Consider the following 17,041-nt stretch of genomic DNA (forward strand, 5'->3'; position numbering starts at 1 on the left):
GGGTCCCAAAGTGTTACCTAGAATCTGGGTTTTGCTACTGCATCTCAATAATATTTAACATGTTCATTTGATTTCTATATTTCCTATAAATTGGTAGTTAGATCTAACAGTTTGATCAGATTTGAGTGGGTCCCTCCCTTCCAGAGTGGGTGGTCTGTGTTTGCATCAGGAGACACTTAAAGTCTGATTACTTCTCTTTTTGTAGCATTACTGGCAGGTGATCATCATTGCTTACATATATTCATTAGTTTAAAAAGTCATGGTAGTTATTTAAATTACGTCCTCTTGGTTACAAGGAATAGATACCCAGATTTTCTCTGATTTATTGCATCTATTATACTTATTTTTAATATGTTTCTCCCTGTTACAATTCACATGCTAAGGAAGGGATTTCTGTGTGTTCACTGATGTATCACAGTGCTTAGAATTGTGCCTGGCACGTAATAGCTCCTGAAGAGATATTTGAGTAAATGAATAAATTAATCCTTAGAGTTCTGAAAACTTGGAATTCAGAATGGTATAAAATGTTACTAAGCTAGGAACTGTAAAAATACAGCTGTTAGGAGGTAGAACTGGGAGGAAGAAAGACAGATTGGGGAGCTAATCTTATTTTACAAAAGCTGTTCCGTCTGTAATTGATGAAACTAGAAGTAGAGTTTTATATGAATGTGTAACCCATTTAGCTCCAAGGGAGCTGGAGGGGACAGCAAACCAAATTGCTGGTCGGTGGGAATGTCCTAGTTCAGTTCCTGTGGTGGTAGACCTCCAGAAGTCACAGCTTGTTTCTGGCCAATCATTTTTCGATGGTATCCTTTCAATTCAGTGGTACTTGTTCAGCTCTGTCCTATAGGTTCCATTGATGTTTGATTTCTGTTGTAAAGTTGTAGGACTGTTGCTCTTCCTTAATTGTCTCCAGAGCATTAGCCTCTATTTACTTGACCTTTTCCTTGAAGGTTACTCAAGCCAGAATCTATACACCTTTTGTCAGGTACTATGATCAGATTTCTGTGGGTCACACAGTTAGACGTGCATCCCCATGGATGCATTTAATTTGGATTAGTGGACTAGAACTTTAAGTGGCTGAGATCATTCTGTAGGGTGCACTTGTCTTCATGGTGAAGCATGTAGCACCTAACAGCTGCAGCACCCAGTCTTTCTATATAGCACTGAGAGCAAAAGAGGAACATAAGTCAGTATACCCCCTTGGATTTTGAAATATATTTAAATATTTTAGAGACACCTTTATAACAAGCCACATGGAATGGAGTAAGCTAAACGAGAAACTAAAAAAGTGTTTACAGCTATTTCAGGAGGATCTAGAGAACAGGGAATAGAACAGCTTTTGTGGAAGGGAGGGTGTGGCAGCCTCTTCCTTGAACAGTGGTGATAAGGTGAGAGCATGAAAGACCGGCAGACACTGCACAGCCAGTGCAGGGGCTCCAGCCACTGTCTGACGCGCACGGAGGCCGTGACGCTGGGCGAGTGGAGAATAGTGGTGGGAGGGAAATTGAGAGTGCCTCTCTGGTGCCTCAGAGGCCACCACATGACTTACTCTTGGCTATGTCCCAATGCCTGGCCCCTGTTAGGTGTACTTTAAGTACTTATGGTCTGAGCTGCTGGGGAGGATTAGGAGGGGATAGGTGATAGTTGGATTTGTTGCCTGAGGGCAGTAGTTCTTAGACTGCAGTGTGCAGTTAGCACTTCCATTCTGGGATTGCCCTTCTGGTAGGTTTAGGTGGGGCTTAATTTGCGTTTGTAACAAGTTACCCTGTGGCACTAAGCCGCTGGGCCCACACTTTAAGAACTACTACTGTAGGAGGGAAGGGATCCTACTCTCTTTAGAGTATGGGGCCAGAAAATCCATAGCTTGTTAAGAGTCTCCCTCCTACACGGTTGTGGAATTTTTTTTTGCACCTGGGCTCAACAAGCTCACAAAAGCAGTTGATTAGACGAAGATCATAGAGGTTTATTGAAGGGCCCCAGAGAAGGGAAATCTGGAGACTTCTGACAAAGAAGTAGCAGAAAGTGATTTATCTTGGGGCTTAAGCTGGATAGGGAAGAAAGTGAAACCTGGTGGAGATTGGAGATTCAGGGCAGAGCAGTGTATTTCTAACCTTTTTGGCTGCTGCCCTTAGTGAGAAGTACTTCTTACGTTGTGACCCAGTTATGAGTGTGTGTAACTGAGACAGAAGGTTCGTAGCACATTGTTATTTGCAATCCATGCTGGTGTTCCTATTTCCTAAAAAACAGCGCAGGTCACGGCTCAGTATATCGACTTCATGACCCCTGAATCGAAAACACTGAGATGGTCTGGATTAGGCGACGAGAGTCAGAAAGCGAGGGCTCTGGGAGAATACCTGGCCCTGTGTATTGATTGGTAGGTGGGAGATGCGGGTGCCTGAGGAGGAGCAGTCTCTGTCTCTGTCTCTGTCTCTCTCTCTCTGTCTCTCTCTCTCTCTCTCTCTTAAAATGAACTTTTATATATTTATTTCTGCGTGAGAAATCTATCTTCACCCTAACAGTTGGTTCGTGAAAAATCTTGTTGATGTTCTTATTGTTACAATTAATAATGACAAATTCTAAAAACGTGGATTAAATAAATAGAAGGCAGTAAATTTTGTTTTTCACTAAATTTTTCATTAAATTAAAAAGGATCGTTTTGTTTTTGAAGTTTTAATTTTATTTTCGTAATAAAACACCATGGCCCTAAGGAAGAAATTTTTTTTCTAGTGTGGCAATGTGTTCATTCGAAATACTCTTTATACCAAGGAGTCACATTTTGGGTTGAAATTTCCTGAGCTCCTTCAAAAGGCTGCTGTGCCTTTTTATCACTGAAAAAAAAAAACCATAACAGTGCTATTTTTCCCTGGGAAACATTCAGGAGAATTGTTTTTAAAATAATTTTTATGGTTTTTAACACATTGAGTGCCACACTAGAAAAAAAATTTTTTCCCCTTGAGACCATAGTGTTTTATTACGAAATACAATAAAAACTTTGCAAACAAAAAATCCTTTCTGATTTAATAAAAAATTTGTTACTTTTTATTGTTTCTGTGTGAGTTATATGCAATGGGGCTCCCAAGGTAAAGAGACCTGTGACATGTTTCGCAAGGCCCCAGGCTCAAAAACTAACATGAGTTAAATACAACTCACATGGCAGTTAATGTGTTAAAGTTAAGGTGGTTTTTGGTTTGGAGAAGAGTATTTGGAAATTAATTGTAGGAATTGGGATATATCCTTTTCAAACTTTTTGTAGTAACTATAAAAGAAAATAAAAATCTCAGGACCAGCCTGGAACTCCTTATGCAAAAGGGAAAGTGTAAAGGCCTCAGGCACCTGGGAAGGGCTGGTGGGACAGATCATTCATTAAGGAAATTTCCCTGCTGGCCTCCCATAAGCAAGGACATGCAAATTGTAACTTCAGGTCTGCGGGCTAGTAAAGCTCCTAAAACTAAAGTCTGTTTGATTCCACACTAATAATGATTACAAGTTTATCCTCCCAGGTGCAGAACAGAGATGAGACAGCATCAGACATTCTTCCACCTACTCAGGGATGTCTGCGTAATTAATTGATGCCTTTCACTCCCTTTTTCTCTTCTAATATTTGCCATATGTAAAATGTAGACTTTCCTAGGTCTCACAAGAATGTAACCATTTTGTCTAACTACCTATCCCCCCCTTGCTCCCCCACCTTTCTGTATGTATATGCCCTATCCCCTTAAGTACTGAAACCTCTAAATTCCCCTTCCAAAAAACAGCTCTGTGGCTTTGTTTTTCCTGAGCATGTCCTGAACTGTGGCTTAAAAAAACCTTCATTGATTGAGACTTTTTCCTCAGTCACTTATTTTGGGTTGCCATAAGGTATGTCATAAAATGAGTAATTTATATTTGTATGTGGATCAACACACATCTGGGCATGTGCTGCCTTTCTGTTTATTTCAGATCACTCCTGTGTTGTTTTTATATAACATTTCTCCAAAGAGTTGATCTGGAGTTTGAGATTCTCCTCAGGTTGTGTATATTTATAAGCTGCTTGAGAGCATGGTCATTGCTGAAACATCTTCAGCAAGTAAGTAGTGTTTCAGAACCTGAATTTGCTAAGGAGAAAAGCCAAAGTAAGTATGAAGTTATTGAGAGAAAAAATAAAATGCGATCATAGTAAATAACATAATTTGCTGTAGATCAGCAGTGCCTTTTTGTAGCAGCAAGAAAACTGCACGCAAAAAACTTGACCAAAAAGCTGAATTGCTGTGTCAGAGGATGCTCTGTAAAGCCAGAAATTATAATAACCAGAACTAAGAACTTGAAAATGAGAGCAATGGGACTCATTTACGGAGATTAATTATCATTTAATGCTGACTTATAAAGGTTTCAACACTAGTTGTCTAGTAAGTTATCTAATAATTCTACTTTTTAATGGAAATGGTAGAAAACAGCTGTGTCATGCCAGCATATGTAGCCTTCCAGTCTCTTGATTTAAATAATTAATGTTCTCGCCTTAGGGGGAGAGTCCCTGGGAGGAGAGACCTAAGGGAAACCAGTTTTTCTTCAGTCCCTTCTCTGCTAATGAATAATACCTTTCTCCCTGGGGCCGTCTGATTGAGCAATACAGTTTATGACTTGAGGACTAAGCTTTTAATTCTGGTATCCTAGTTTACTACTTGCTGAAGCAACAGTGGTTAGATGACATTGTCTGCTTTTGCCAGAATGATTAGTTATATTCTTCAGTTAAATGTTAATTTAGCCAGTCAAATAATTTATGCCCTTTATGATATAAATAGGGAACTCTTTGAATAGGTAATGATAATTGTATCTTTTAAATCTGGTCCACTTGTTATCTGTAACTCCATTTTTGTACTTTATCTCATGCTGTCTTGTTTAGTATGTATAACTTTGTTTTCAGTTTGAATGTGGCTTCCTAAATTTCAGATGGTAACACTTAGGGGCTCCTCTTCTTTCACTCCTGCAAGTCAGGGTGTTGAGACTTGGCCGGTCCCAATAGAGAACTGTCTCATCCAGTGTTTCCTACTAGCTTCCCGGCTCTTGGGGAGCTTATCACATATATCATCGGCCCTAACCCCTTTCTTTTGATATTTTCAGTCCAGTTCTACTTCCAAAAAAAGTTACCAAAGTCTGTTTAATCCCCCTCTTTTTTCTTTAATGAAAAAATATTCTGCTTTCTTTCTTTCCTTTATTTCCATTTGTAAGCAAAAAAAAAAAAAAAACCCACAAACCCGTATCTACCTACATTAGTTAAGGGTATCAAAACCCAAGAAGTCCCTAAAAGTACCCTTTAAAAACCCTTAAGTTTCTTTTTCTCTTCTTTCATTCTAATTAAGCTACTTTTGCTTGAAGCAATAGCATTCACTAAGAATTTTCTTAATGCCTTCTAATTTTTCAGTTTTGTTAATATAAAAGAGGATTTTCCCCTTGCTATTTTCATTACATAAAATAGTTTTGCTATATTTTGAGTTAAATAATTATTTATGGGTTAACATATATAGCATGTTTTCTTTTGAACACAGTCCGATTGAAATATTAGAGTTCCTGAAATACTATTGTATCCCTGTATCGTAGGTAGGCCCATGATTGGCTACCAATAAATACTGGTTAAATTGTTTCTTAATTTCTATTGAACTGTTTACTATTTCGTTTGTATAAAATTTGAGGTCTTTTGCAGTATCTAAATGGATGAGGTTGACCTACAAAGAGTGAGCTTTAATTTCATTAATTTGTTCAGAAATCTGAGTGTCTGCAGCGTGTGAGCACTGTGTCGGTCTGGATGGAGTAATCAATAAATGAAGATTGTTTCAGATAACATCAAATACTAACAAGAAATGAAACAGGGTGGCTGTGAAGAGAGACTGTTAGGGAGTGGGTGCTGCCTTACACAGGGTTGTCTTGAAGGAGATTACTCTGTAGACCTACCATTTAAGCTCAGATCAGAATGAGCTTAAAAAAAGATAGGGGAATGGTGTTGGCTAGAATAAAGGAGCCAAGGCAGACTTGGACTTGGCAGGAGCAGAAGGGATATGATTGGAGCCTGAGGAGTGGATGGGGGCGTTGGCAGATGAGATCAGAGAGGTAGCCAGAGCGGGAAGGGCTTGCTGTTATGTGGGCTGTGGTCAGGAGTTGGGAATTCTAATTGTAGTGAGGATTTTAAGCAGAGGAGTGATATTTTATTTTCAATTGCTCATGTAGGCTGCTTTTTAGAGAATGGTTTCAGGTTTTAGTAATCCTAGAGACATTTTGAACTATATATTCAGCTGCTGGTGAGAAATAAAATAGGTCTGCCAACTTCTGGACTTTCTTCTTGTCTCCCAGCAGCTCCTACTTTTAAGCCAGATTTTTGCTTTTTTTTGTTTTTCTTTAAGAGACAGGGTCTCGTTCTGTTGCCCAGGCTGGAGTACAGTGGCATGATCATAGCTCACTGCAGCCTGGCTCCTGGGCTAAGGCAGTCCTTCCGCCTCAGCCTCCTGAGTAGCTGGGACTACTGGCACACGTCACTATGCCTAGCTAATAAGTCAGCTTTTTAATAAATGCATTTTTTTTTTTTTTTTTTTGAGACAGAGTCTCGCTTTGTTGCGCTGGCTAGAGTGAGCGCCGTGGCGTCAGCCTAGCTCACAGCAACCTCAAACTCCTGGGCTCAAGCAATCCTACTGCCTCAGCCTCCCGAGTAGCTGGGACTACAGGCATGCACCACCATGCCTGGCTAATTTTTTCTATATATATATATATTTTTTTTTAGTTGTCCAGATAATTTCTTTCTATTTTTTGGTAGAGACGGGGTCTCACTCTTGCTCAGGCTGGTCTAGAACTCCTGACCTTGAGCGATCCACCCACCTCAGCCTCCCAGAGTGCTAGGATTACAGGCGTGAGCCACCGCGCCCGGCCATAAATGCATTTTTAAGTATGTGGGAAATGGCTTTGGTGTGAAAACATTGTGCCGCCTGTGAAGTGCATTGCTCCATGGTTTGGAGGAGGGGAAAGCACAAGTTAAACCCCAGGAGTAGAGGATGGTGTTACCATGACATTCTCTTTTGCTCTAACTGCACATCCTGCTCTAACTGCAAAGCCTCCTTTTGTGATGGAAGTTAAGTGAAATACAGCCAGCTTATAGAGCATGTATTTAATGTTCTGAGGATGTAAGAGAGAAGGAACGGTTTGGGGGTGAAATTAGGGAGGAACCACTTCTTTTTTCCCAGTGATAAAATCACCTGCACCGTGTTCTATTAACAGAAAAGCCAAACAGTAAAATAAAGAGGTTTGTTTTGAGCCAATGTGAGTGACTGAGGCCTGGGGATACACAAACCCCAGAAGTCCAGATTACGGTTTGGTTTTATACATTTCAGGGATACAGGAATTTCGTGTAAAATCATAAATCAGTGCATGGAAGGTATACATTGGTGCACCCTGGAAAGGCGGAATATCCTGAAGTGGGGGCTTACAGGTTATAGGTGGATTCATAGATTCTTAATTTGTAATTGCTTAAAGGAATAAAGCTTTATCTAAAACCTTGGAGTTAGTAGAACAAATGTTAGAGCCAGCTACCATATACCTGCTCAAAGTAACCTGTTAAACAAAATTGATGGCCAGCAGGCATGACTTAACCTTTGCTTTGCATGGCCTTAGGTCTTGTTTGTGATTTAGTATCTTATTGCCACAAAGAATCAGTTTTGTCAGTCTTATTATCTCTATTTTAACATTAATGCTAGTAAATTGTATCTAAACTCCAAAAGGGAGAGAGTATAACCAGGCATGTCCAACCTCCCTGGCTTGACTGGAAACTCAGTTTTAAGGTTTTCCTGGGGTCCATTAGTTCACTTGGTGCAGGGGATTTAGGATTTTCTAATATTTTTAGTTTATAGTTCTTTCATGGTTTCTTCATAAGACATGTACCCTGTTCTAGACTCTCCTAGTGGAAATTTTAGGTAACAAGTAGAGGGATGAGAAGTTAGGGCTCTAATTCTTGCTTTGTTAACATACAAGCTCAATTATTACTAGTGATTTTTGTGAAATCCAAAACATTTCTTAGTTGTCTAGGTATTGCTAGGCCTTTGATACTGAATGATTGAGGTAAGATTTCTATCTTCAAGCAGTTTTTTAAAAGAAAAACTTTTGTTGGCCGGGCGCGGTGGCTCACGCCTGTAATCCTAGCTCTCTGGGAGGCCGAGGTGGGCGGATTGTTTGAGCTCAGGAGTTCGAGACCAGCCTGAGCAAGAGCGAGACCCCGTCTCTACTAAAAATAGAAAGAAATCAGCTGGACAACTAAAAATATATAGAAAAAATTAGCCGGGCATGGTGGCGCATGCCTGTAGTCCCAGCTACTCGGGAGGCTGAGGCAGGAGGATCACTTGAACCCAGGAGTTTGAGGTTGCTGTGAGCTAGGATGACGCCACGGCACTCTAGCCCGGGCAACACAGTGAGACTCTGTCTCAAAAAAAAAAAAACAAAAAACTTTTGTTATGTATTTTCAGATTATTCTTTTTAAAAGCTGTACCTGGTAACACTTCTAACAGTCATGTATGAAAGAGCATGAAGAAACTTATCATTTTTGTTAATTTCCATATTAAAATTAAATAGCTAGATTTCAAGGACAGGTAGACATTAGCTTACTTTGGACCTTATTTAAAAGTTCACCTTTAACAATATCACATGTGCTTGTTGGTCAGTAGTATTTGTTTATGTCACAGAAGTGTTTAATTTGTAATAGATTGATTGCTTAAAGTCTGCTCTTATACATCAAATTAATGAAATTTGTTTTTTGACCCCAGTACCTTCACTTTCTTCATCTATTAGAGTGTTTTTTTTAATAAAGCAGTAGAATTAAAAATTTTTACCTTAATATGCCAGTACATACTGAGTTGTTATTCTCTTTTTTAGGGAAATCCTCATTGACGATTCAGTTTGTTGAAGGCCAATTTGTTGACTCCTACGATCCAACCATAGAAAACAGTAAGTATTGTTTTCAAGTCCTTAAAAACTGAGAAGCCTCCTTTTGTGTACAAATAGCCATTGTGTGTTCATGGAGGCTTTGATTGCGAACGATAAAATCTATATAATTCCCAATTGGGGTCAAAGAAAACTTCCAAAAGCTTTACCCACTTTACACTGAAAGATTTTTCATTCAGTGTCCACATCCCCTGCCGTCTAGAAAGTGTTATTCAAGTCCGTAGGAATCCAGTCCAGTATTGAAACGTCCATATTCCATAATCAGCTTTAAAACAGGAATAGAGAATAGATTTTTTTTTTGCCCCTTCTTAGTGGTAGTAGCCCTTTTTAAGGATGCCAAGCCTGCAAGAATGAAAACACTCCAGGTCCCTTGTTTCTTGCTCTTATAGAAGCAGTAATACACCACTACCCCCACCTACGATTTCTCCACAGCCGCCTTTTCAGTCCTAAAGACTTGAAAGAGAAATGGCCTGTTCTGGCATTGGAGAGAGCAGTTGCGGCATTGGAAAGAATTCGGCTCCAAAAGCCTGCCAGCATTTCAGGCCATATGCAGACAAAAGCAGGGGGGACCAGAACCAGCCACAACCTTTACTTTGTTCATTTTCAATCCATGGTTTCAGAATCTTCCTGAAGGATTCTAGGACCATGAGACAAACCTTTTTTTTTCTTTTTTTTTTTTAAGAAACAGGGTCTCCATATGTTAACAGACTTTGAACAGACTTTGAACTCCTGAGCTGAAGCTGTCCTCCTGCTTCAGCCTCCCAAGTAGCTGGGACTACAGGTGCATGACATGGTGCCCAGCTTTGATTCTAGGAATCACTAAGGACAATGTGAAACTGTTTCATCCATTGACGCTGGTCTTGTTTTAGGTTATCTTAGAGCTCCAGTTGGTCCTGGAACCAGTCTTCTCAGATACTTGAGACCAAGACTTACCTAGGATTTGTCACTGGGCACATTCAGGTTTAAACATGGGATTCATCAAAATCTGATTAGCATATTAGACATTTAGACATGAAGCAGACTTAACAGCGAGGTTCATAAACTTGGTAACAACTAGATTCATAGACTTTACCTGCCTGAAGCTTCCAAGAGAAACATTTTAAATGCTTTGGCTTACAACAGGGGGGTTGGCATACTCTAGCCTGCAGTCCAGAAAGGTCCACTGCCTGGTTTTGTACAGCCTAAGAAAGGTTTTTACATTTTTAAATATTTTTTAAAAGTCCAAAGAAAAATAATATCTGTGACATGAAAATTATATGAAATTCAGATTTTAATATCCACAACATTTTGTTGGGACACAGCCATGCTTATTCCTTTACACCTTGTCTATGGCTGCTTTTGCTCTACAGTGACAGAATTGTTGAATAGTTATAGCAGAGACCATATGGCCTACAAAGCCTAAAATATTTATCATCTGGCTCCTTACAGGAAAAATTTGTCCACCCTGGCTTAAAATATTTGTCTGTCCTTTGCATCCCAGTGTGCTAGTGGCAGAGAAGGAAACCTGTTGTTTGATTAACTCTAGGAAGACCCATGCTTGAAAGTAAACTCTGTGGGTATCTGCACAGAGAAGTCCTAACTACATCCTGTTTAGCTAGTGAGTTCTAGAATAGTAAGCAAGGGTGAGGAGGAGATTAATATGAATGCTAGGTGAACAAGTTTGACTATCTGTCCACTGGAATAAGAAGAAAACCATGATCTTGGCCTTTGATACTTACTACTCATAGCAATTTAGGATTTTATGTCCTTAAGATGGTAAGGTTCATTTGACAATTTTATCTGTAAGAACAATTAGAAGATAGTTTTCTTGGTAAATTCTCCCTATTAAGGTGTTTTTTTGTTTTTTTAAAATAATTCATATCCTTATGCTATTTAAAAATGAATTGGGCCAGGCTCAGTGTCTCACGCCTGTAATCCCACGCATGGGATTTGATAGGCTGAGGCTGGAGGATGGCTTGAGGCCAGGAGTTCGAGACCAGCCTGGGCAACACAGTGAGACTCTGTCTCTACAAAAAATTTTTTAAAAAATTAGCCAGCCACGGTGGCATGCCTGTGTAGTCCTAGCTACTCAGGAGACTAAGGAGGGAGGATCACTTGAGCCCAGGAATTCAAGGCTGCAGTGAGCTATGATTTTGCCACTGCTCCCCAAGCTTGGGTGACAGAGCAAGACCCTGTCTCTTAAAAAAAAAAAAATTTTGGTTGGAAGGAAAGTCATGGTGTTGTGTAACAATACTTTTTTTTTGTACATAAGTAATGGATCAGAAAAAAGTCCAATTTACGTAACTTGATATTATCTCAGAATATGACATGACCCCTACTCAAAGCTGTCAGCATTATTTTTAATCATGTTTTGAAGTTTTTCCTATCTTAATGTTCAGTAATAAAGACTTTTTAATCTCAAAAATGAATTTAGACTATTTGTTTATTAAAGTCAGTAGGCAAGAGCAGAAATGAATATCTCATTATATGTATCCATTAAAAGTTCATGGCGCGGCCGGGCGCGGTGGCTCACGCCTGTAATCCTAGCACTCTGGGAGGCTGAGGCGGGCGGATTGTTTGAGCTCAGGAGTTCGAGACGAGCCTGAGCAAGAGCGAGACCCCATCTCTACCAAAAATAGAAAGAAATTAATTGGACAGCTAAAAATATATAGAAAAAAAAATTAGCCAGGCATGGTGGCGCATGCCTGTAGTCCCAGCTACTTGAGAGGCTTAGGAGGCAGTAGGATTGCTTGAGCCCAGGAGTTTGAGGTTGCTGTGAGCTAGGCTGACGCCATGGCACTCACTCTAGCCAGGGCAACAAAGTGAGACTCTGTCTCAAAAAAAAAAAAAAAAAAATGACGCATGGTTAGACATTATATTCTACGTACTTCCGATAGTCTGACACAGGGCAAAAGCCTTTATTCCCACCCTTTCCCCCACTATTTGGTATTAACAGAAAAACATTGTTCAGTGATTTTAGTGAATTAGAAAGAAAGGAAATGGTTATCATGAACTTGTTGCTAACAACATAAGTGGATGGTTTTTGATTTTTTTTTTTTTTTTTTTTTTTAAAAAGGTTCCCCTTTTTTGCCCGGGCAGAGAGTCACGGCTTTTAAGACTAGTCCAGTGCAATAGTGAGGAGGGGGGTTAAGTAGTAGAACAAGGAGTTCAATCTGTAACTGACTATGAACAATCAAGTGAGATAACTCACTACCTTCGGACCAGCCGACAGTTTTTGATTTTAAAAAATATAGTGCTCTCTAGATCTGGAAATCTGTAATTATTTTATACTTACCTTTATAAGATAGAACAGGCTGTTTGTTTATAGCAAACATCCAGTGGTGGCACATTTCTATGAAGCATCACTGTAAAAGCAAAAGTTCTGGGACTGTGTTATCTTTTACAGTAGGAGTATAGGAGAATAACATCAATAAAACCACATATTTTCCAGCTTGGGCACATTGTTAGACCAGAAATATTGTTTAAGCAAATGTGCTTTATTATTTATTGTAGTGTTAATCTGACAACTCAATACAAAGTAAATTGATATTAGACACCACTAGTGTTTTTTGATGAATATTCGGTTTTGGACTGTTTCTGCACTTCATCTTTAGCCAACCATTGTGTGGAATACTTGGCGATTGTCAGAAAGAATCCATTTTTCATCACAGGTAAGAATACGGTGTAGAAATGGTTCTCCTTTATAACATGACAGCAAAAAAAGGCAAGCTTCAAGACGATGTCTCTGGGTCAACTCTTTTAGTTTATATGGAACCAATCTGTCTAGTTTCTATACCTTGCTGATTTGTTTCAAATAGTCCAATATTGTTGGAATAGTAACGTCAAACCTTACAGCTGATTCATGTGTAGGTTGAGATGGATCCGCTTCCACTATAACTTTCAGCTAATCATTATTCACCTTGATCTCAGGTCGCCCACGCGGCTTATTTTCAAGATTAAAATCACCAGAATGGAACTTCTCAAACCATCAGTGTGCTATGCATTCATGAGCCACATCCTTCCTAAACACTTTGTTGATATTTTGAGCTGTCTGTGCTCATTGGTTCCGTGATGGAACTCATATTCGAAAATAACACGAATTTTTGACTTATCCATGGTTTCACAGAAATTGCTCTAAAAAAAATTTGAAACATAATCATAAGCCAAAACATGCATTTGAAAGACTGAAGGATGTACCTTCACAATAAAAATAAAGTAAGTATAAAGTGAAATGTCAGAGATAGCAACTGTCAATCTTCGTACTTAAGGAAATCGGACATTTCATATTTAATAACCCAATACGACAAAACTAAACTTGTAGTTTATAATTTAAAAGCAAGAATAGCGGCAATTCACAACTTCTGCTATCTCAAGGTGGCACTGTTGATGAATGATGAAGCTCCTTTCAGAAAATTGGGAAGTTCCAATATTGCAGCATTATGAAGGATTGCCTCACCACACCACACTTTAGTAACATAAATCTTACTTTGTGAATACCAAATTTTAGAAACCTTTATTTCCTTGCTTATCAGTAGCTTTTACTAGTACACAGCTATTAGTCTACTTAGGAGAATTTCAGGATTTTCGATTGGAAATGCATTCATTTCTGCAGTGATTGAAAACGGTGGGGAGAGAGGGCTCAAGGAAGGCAGTGTAAGGAGAAAACCAGCTTTCCGCTTGTGCATGGTTTTTTTTTGTAGTAACACAGAGTCTGTTTTCCCATGACAAGATGGAAGGTCTTTCATTTTATTGCTATATGTAGGAGGGTTTATTTCCTTTTTATGTGTAAAGATGTACTCAAACTTTTATTAATACTTTGGTTCTTGTGCATAGTCTGTACACTTATGTCTCCTGTCCTTTTACCTCACTGGCCAGCACTTCCCAGTCTCTGGCTGAATACTTGGCATTTTTGACTTGGCATTGTAGGGTGTCCAAGGCTCGGGCCCTTTCTCTGCCTTTGCTCTCTAATGATCTTCCCCTCTCCTCAGTTTGCTGTGGACTCACTGTGTGTATTCCCAGCCTCTCCCCTGAGCCTTGGGCTTTTTTATTTAAGTGCCCTCATTTCCCCTTGGGTATTTAACAGGCATCACAAACTTAACATACCAAAAACCCAACTCTGATTCCCTTCTTCTCCCACTCCAAGTGTTCTTCCCCTGGTCTTTCCCGTATTTGTACATGGCAACTCTATTCATCTTGTTGCTTAAGCCAGAAACTTTTGGCTCCTGACACTTCATTCTCTCATACCCCACTTACAATCAGGAAATCCTTTTGGTTCTGCCAAAAAGCACATCCAGAGTATCTGCCCCTCTAATCCAGCTGGCATCGTCTGCTAAAATCATGATAGTCACCACATTGGTCACTCTGTTGTGGCTCTGGCCTAATATCCCTGTGTCCATTTTTGTCTGTTACTCACAGTGTAGCCAGAGTGATCTTTTCTTGGTTTCCCATCGCTTTCAGAATAAAAATCCAAAGTTTTATAAGGCCTTCTGCCTCCTCTCCAACCTGCCTACTGTTCTTTCTCATCTTCAGCTACTTTGACACTCTTGCTTATTCACTTGCTGTTTAACCTCTGCCTGGATGCCCTTCACCCAGAGAAGCGTCTGACTTGGTGGATGGGTGCATGTGTGTGTGTGTCTACCTGCCTTCCCTCCCTGGGATCCAGGCTCACTGAGAGTCAGGGACTACACCATCCCCAGCAGCTACAACAGTGCTACTGGTGATGACAGGCACTCAGCAAATAGTTCTTGAATGAATGATGTTTTGTTTCAGTAATCTTGTCATAATAATTACGTGGAACTTCATAACCATAGTTACTTCGTTCTAATTGAAGGTCACTGGTTTTATCGCTCACCAGTGTTTCTTTTTTCATCACATCTAAAATGCACTTTTTGATTTTACCTGAATGAAAGTTTTCACACAGCTACATCGTGACTGCCCCCTAGCTGACAGCGATTGAAAGCTCCCTCAATGCAAGATTCATCCCAAGCTCAGAAAGGTTACTACAGTGTGAAAAAATACCTTAGACTTTTTTCTTAGAATTAATGACATAGGTTATATTGGGTATTCCCCACCTTGAAATATTCTGATTCCGTTTTCATCTGGTTTAACTATTTCCTTAATGTGGATAATTTCTAGAAAGGGTACAAGAGTACTATAAAGTGTGGCCGTTGGCTTATACAGACTGTTCTGTAATCTTTCCTCACTTGACTTCTGGCATCCCTGCTTGCATTAGAAAAATATGCTAGTGTGATTCTCTTTGATTACTGCTTCTCTTTCAGCCATCTTTTCTTTCCCCACGGAACTCATGTAATTCAGATAAGATCTGTCTACCCTCCCTGTCACTTAGAGTTTTCTCACATAATTTCCATTTGTCTGTTTTTGCTTTGCCTTTCGGCTGTGGACATAGTGGGTCTTTGCTCAGCTGTGCAAGGCTTAGATTCTGCTGCTTGGTTCTAAACACAGGGTGGCCAGCCAGGAGATTGGAGGATTCCTCATGAGTCAAGGTGGCTGCGGCTCGGAATGCAGAAGACATTTGTTCCACTTCCTTGTCAGGGTTCCAGATGGTTCTTTTATATTCTGTTACTGTTAGTAATTCTTTCCTCTTTTGTCTGTATTTGCTTGAAATCTGTTTCTCTAGAATTCTGAATTAACTTTTCTAGAAGTTATTTGTGTCTGATTTTTTTTTTTCTTCCTCCTCTGGTAGGAGAAAGAAGTTGTGACAAATTGCTTGGATCTTTAAGCTAAGTGGGAATGATGGCTTCAACACAACATCTGTTTCCTTGCTGTTTTATCCATCAATCAAATTGTTAATTTTTTTATGGACTAAAAGTTCTTAGCCCTTCTTAATATTAGCTCTTTGGGCTCTGACAAAAGACTTCCTGTAAATTAATGGAAAAGTTTTGTGTTTTTGGTTCATTCTAGATCTCATTTTTTATGTAGTGTATTTGACTTTTTCATAAGAGGAAGAACTTGCCACAGAGCATTCAGATTATTTTTATAGGCTGTGAATTGTTGCCTACTTTCAGTTTCTTTGGAAAAGATTTAAGGCTTACATGTGCTTGATTTTATATAGTCAGTCAGCTAGTGTTTCTTAGCTAAATAATGGAATTAGGGGAGAATCCATACAACTCAGAGGTTTGTTCCTTTTTGTTTCATGGGACCTTTTTTGAGACTTCTAGGGATTCTGTGCTTGATTGGTTGTTAACTGTTCAAACTTTAGGTGGTCTAGAGTTAATTTTTTTAACTAATATTTAATTCCCTTTTTCTTTGTAGCTTTCACAAAGTTGATCACAGTAAATGGACAAGAATATCATCTTCAGCTTGTAGACACAGCTGGACAAGTAAGTGACCTCTGGTATCTCAGAATCTTGTACAGCATTTCTAACAGTCCTGGCTCAAGCACTGATTTTTAAACACAACAGCTATGCCAAGAAAACCTTTCATGCTGTATACAAATGGATCCTGACTTACACTGGTTTGACTTATGATTTCTTTACAGTGGGTTTATTGGGCTATTAAGTGCATTTTCAACTCATGATATTTTCAGTTTGCAGTGAGTTTATTGGGACGTAACCCCATCATAAGTCAGGAACATCTGTATGTAAGTGAATATTAATATGCTGTCTTTTCTAGAACATTTATGGCAGTTTTTCAAATAAGTTGTTTTTCTACTTTAATATTGTTTTAAGTATATTCTTAACATTGTGAGAGTTAGCATTTATTACAGGATAGGGGTTTTCTATTTTCTAAATTTTAATTCTATATTGAATCATTAGTGCTTTTTCTCCCTTTGTAATATGTGTTCTACATTAAGACCAAAAGTAAATCTTTTCTAGGGGAAGGAATGAGAAGGTCATAGGGCAGAAACAAGCTGATTCAGTCTTGTGAGGACTTGGGCCATGAAACACCAGTTTGGTTAGAGTCCAAGATCCAGTTTGAGTGTTGTCTTTAGTTTTTTGTTTTTTTTTTTTTTTTTGAGACAAGAGTCTCACTCTGTTGCCCTGGCTAGAGTGAGTGCCGTGGCGTCAGCCTAGCTCACTGCAACCTCAAACTCCTGGGCTCAAGTGATCCTACTGCCTCAGCCTCCTTAGTAGCTGGGACTACAGGCATG

General features: G+C 39.3%; 1 protein-coding gene across 1 annotated transcript in view; it reads left to right on the plus strand.

The window, feature by feature from the left end:
- RHEB (Ras homolog enriched in brain) overlaps positions 1-17,041 on the plus strand; it is a 53,066-nt gene that overhangs the window by 16,910 nt on the left and 19,115 nt on the right. Inside the window, exons 2-3 of the mRNA XM_012662135.1 lie at positions 8,884-8,955; positions 16,204-16,271. Coding sequence (XP_012517589.1) covers positions 8,884-8,955; positions 16,204-16,271 — 140 coding nt within the window. The remainder of the gene's footprint in view (positions 1-8,883; positions 8,956-16,203; positions 16,272-17,041) is intronic.

Source organism: Propithecus coquereli, unplaced genomic scaffold (genome assembly GCF_000956105.1).
Source record: "Propithecus coquereli isolate 6110/MARCELLA unplaced genomic scaffold, Pcoq_1.0 Scaffold75, whole genome shotgun sequence".
Classification (NCBI taxonomy): Eukaryota; Metazoa; Chordata; class Mammalia; order Primates; family Indriidae; genus Propithecus; species Propithecus coquereli.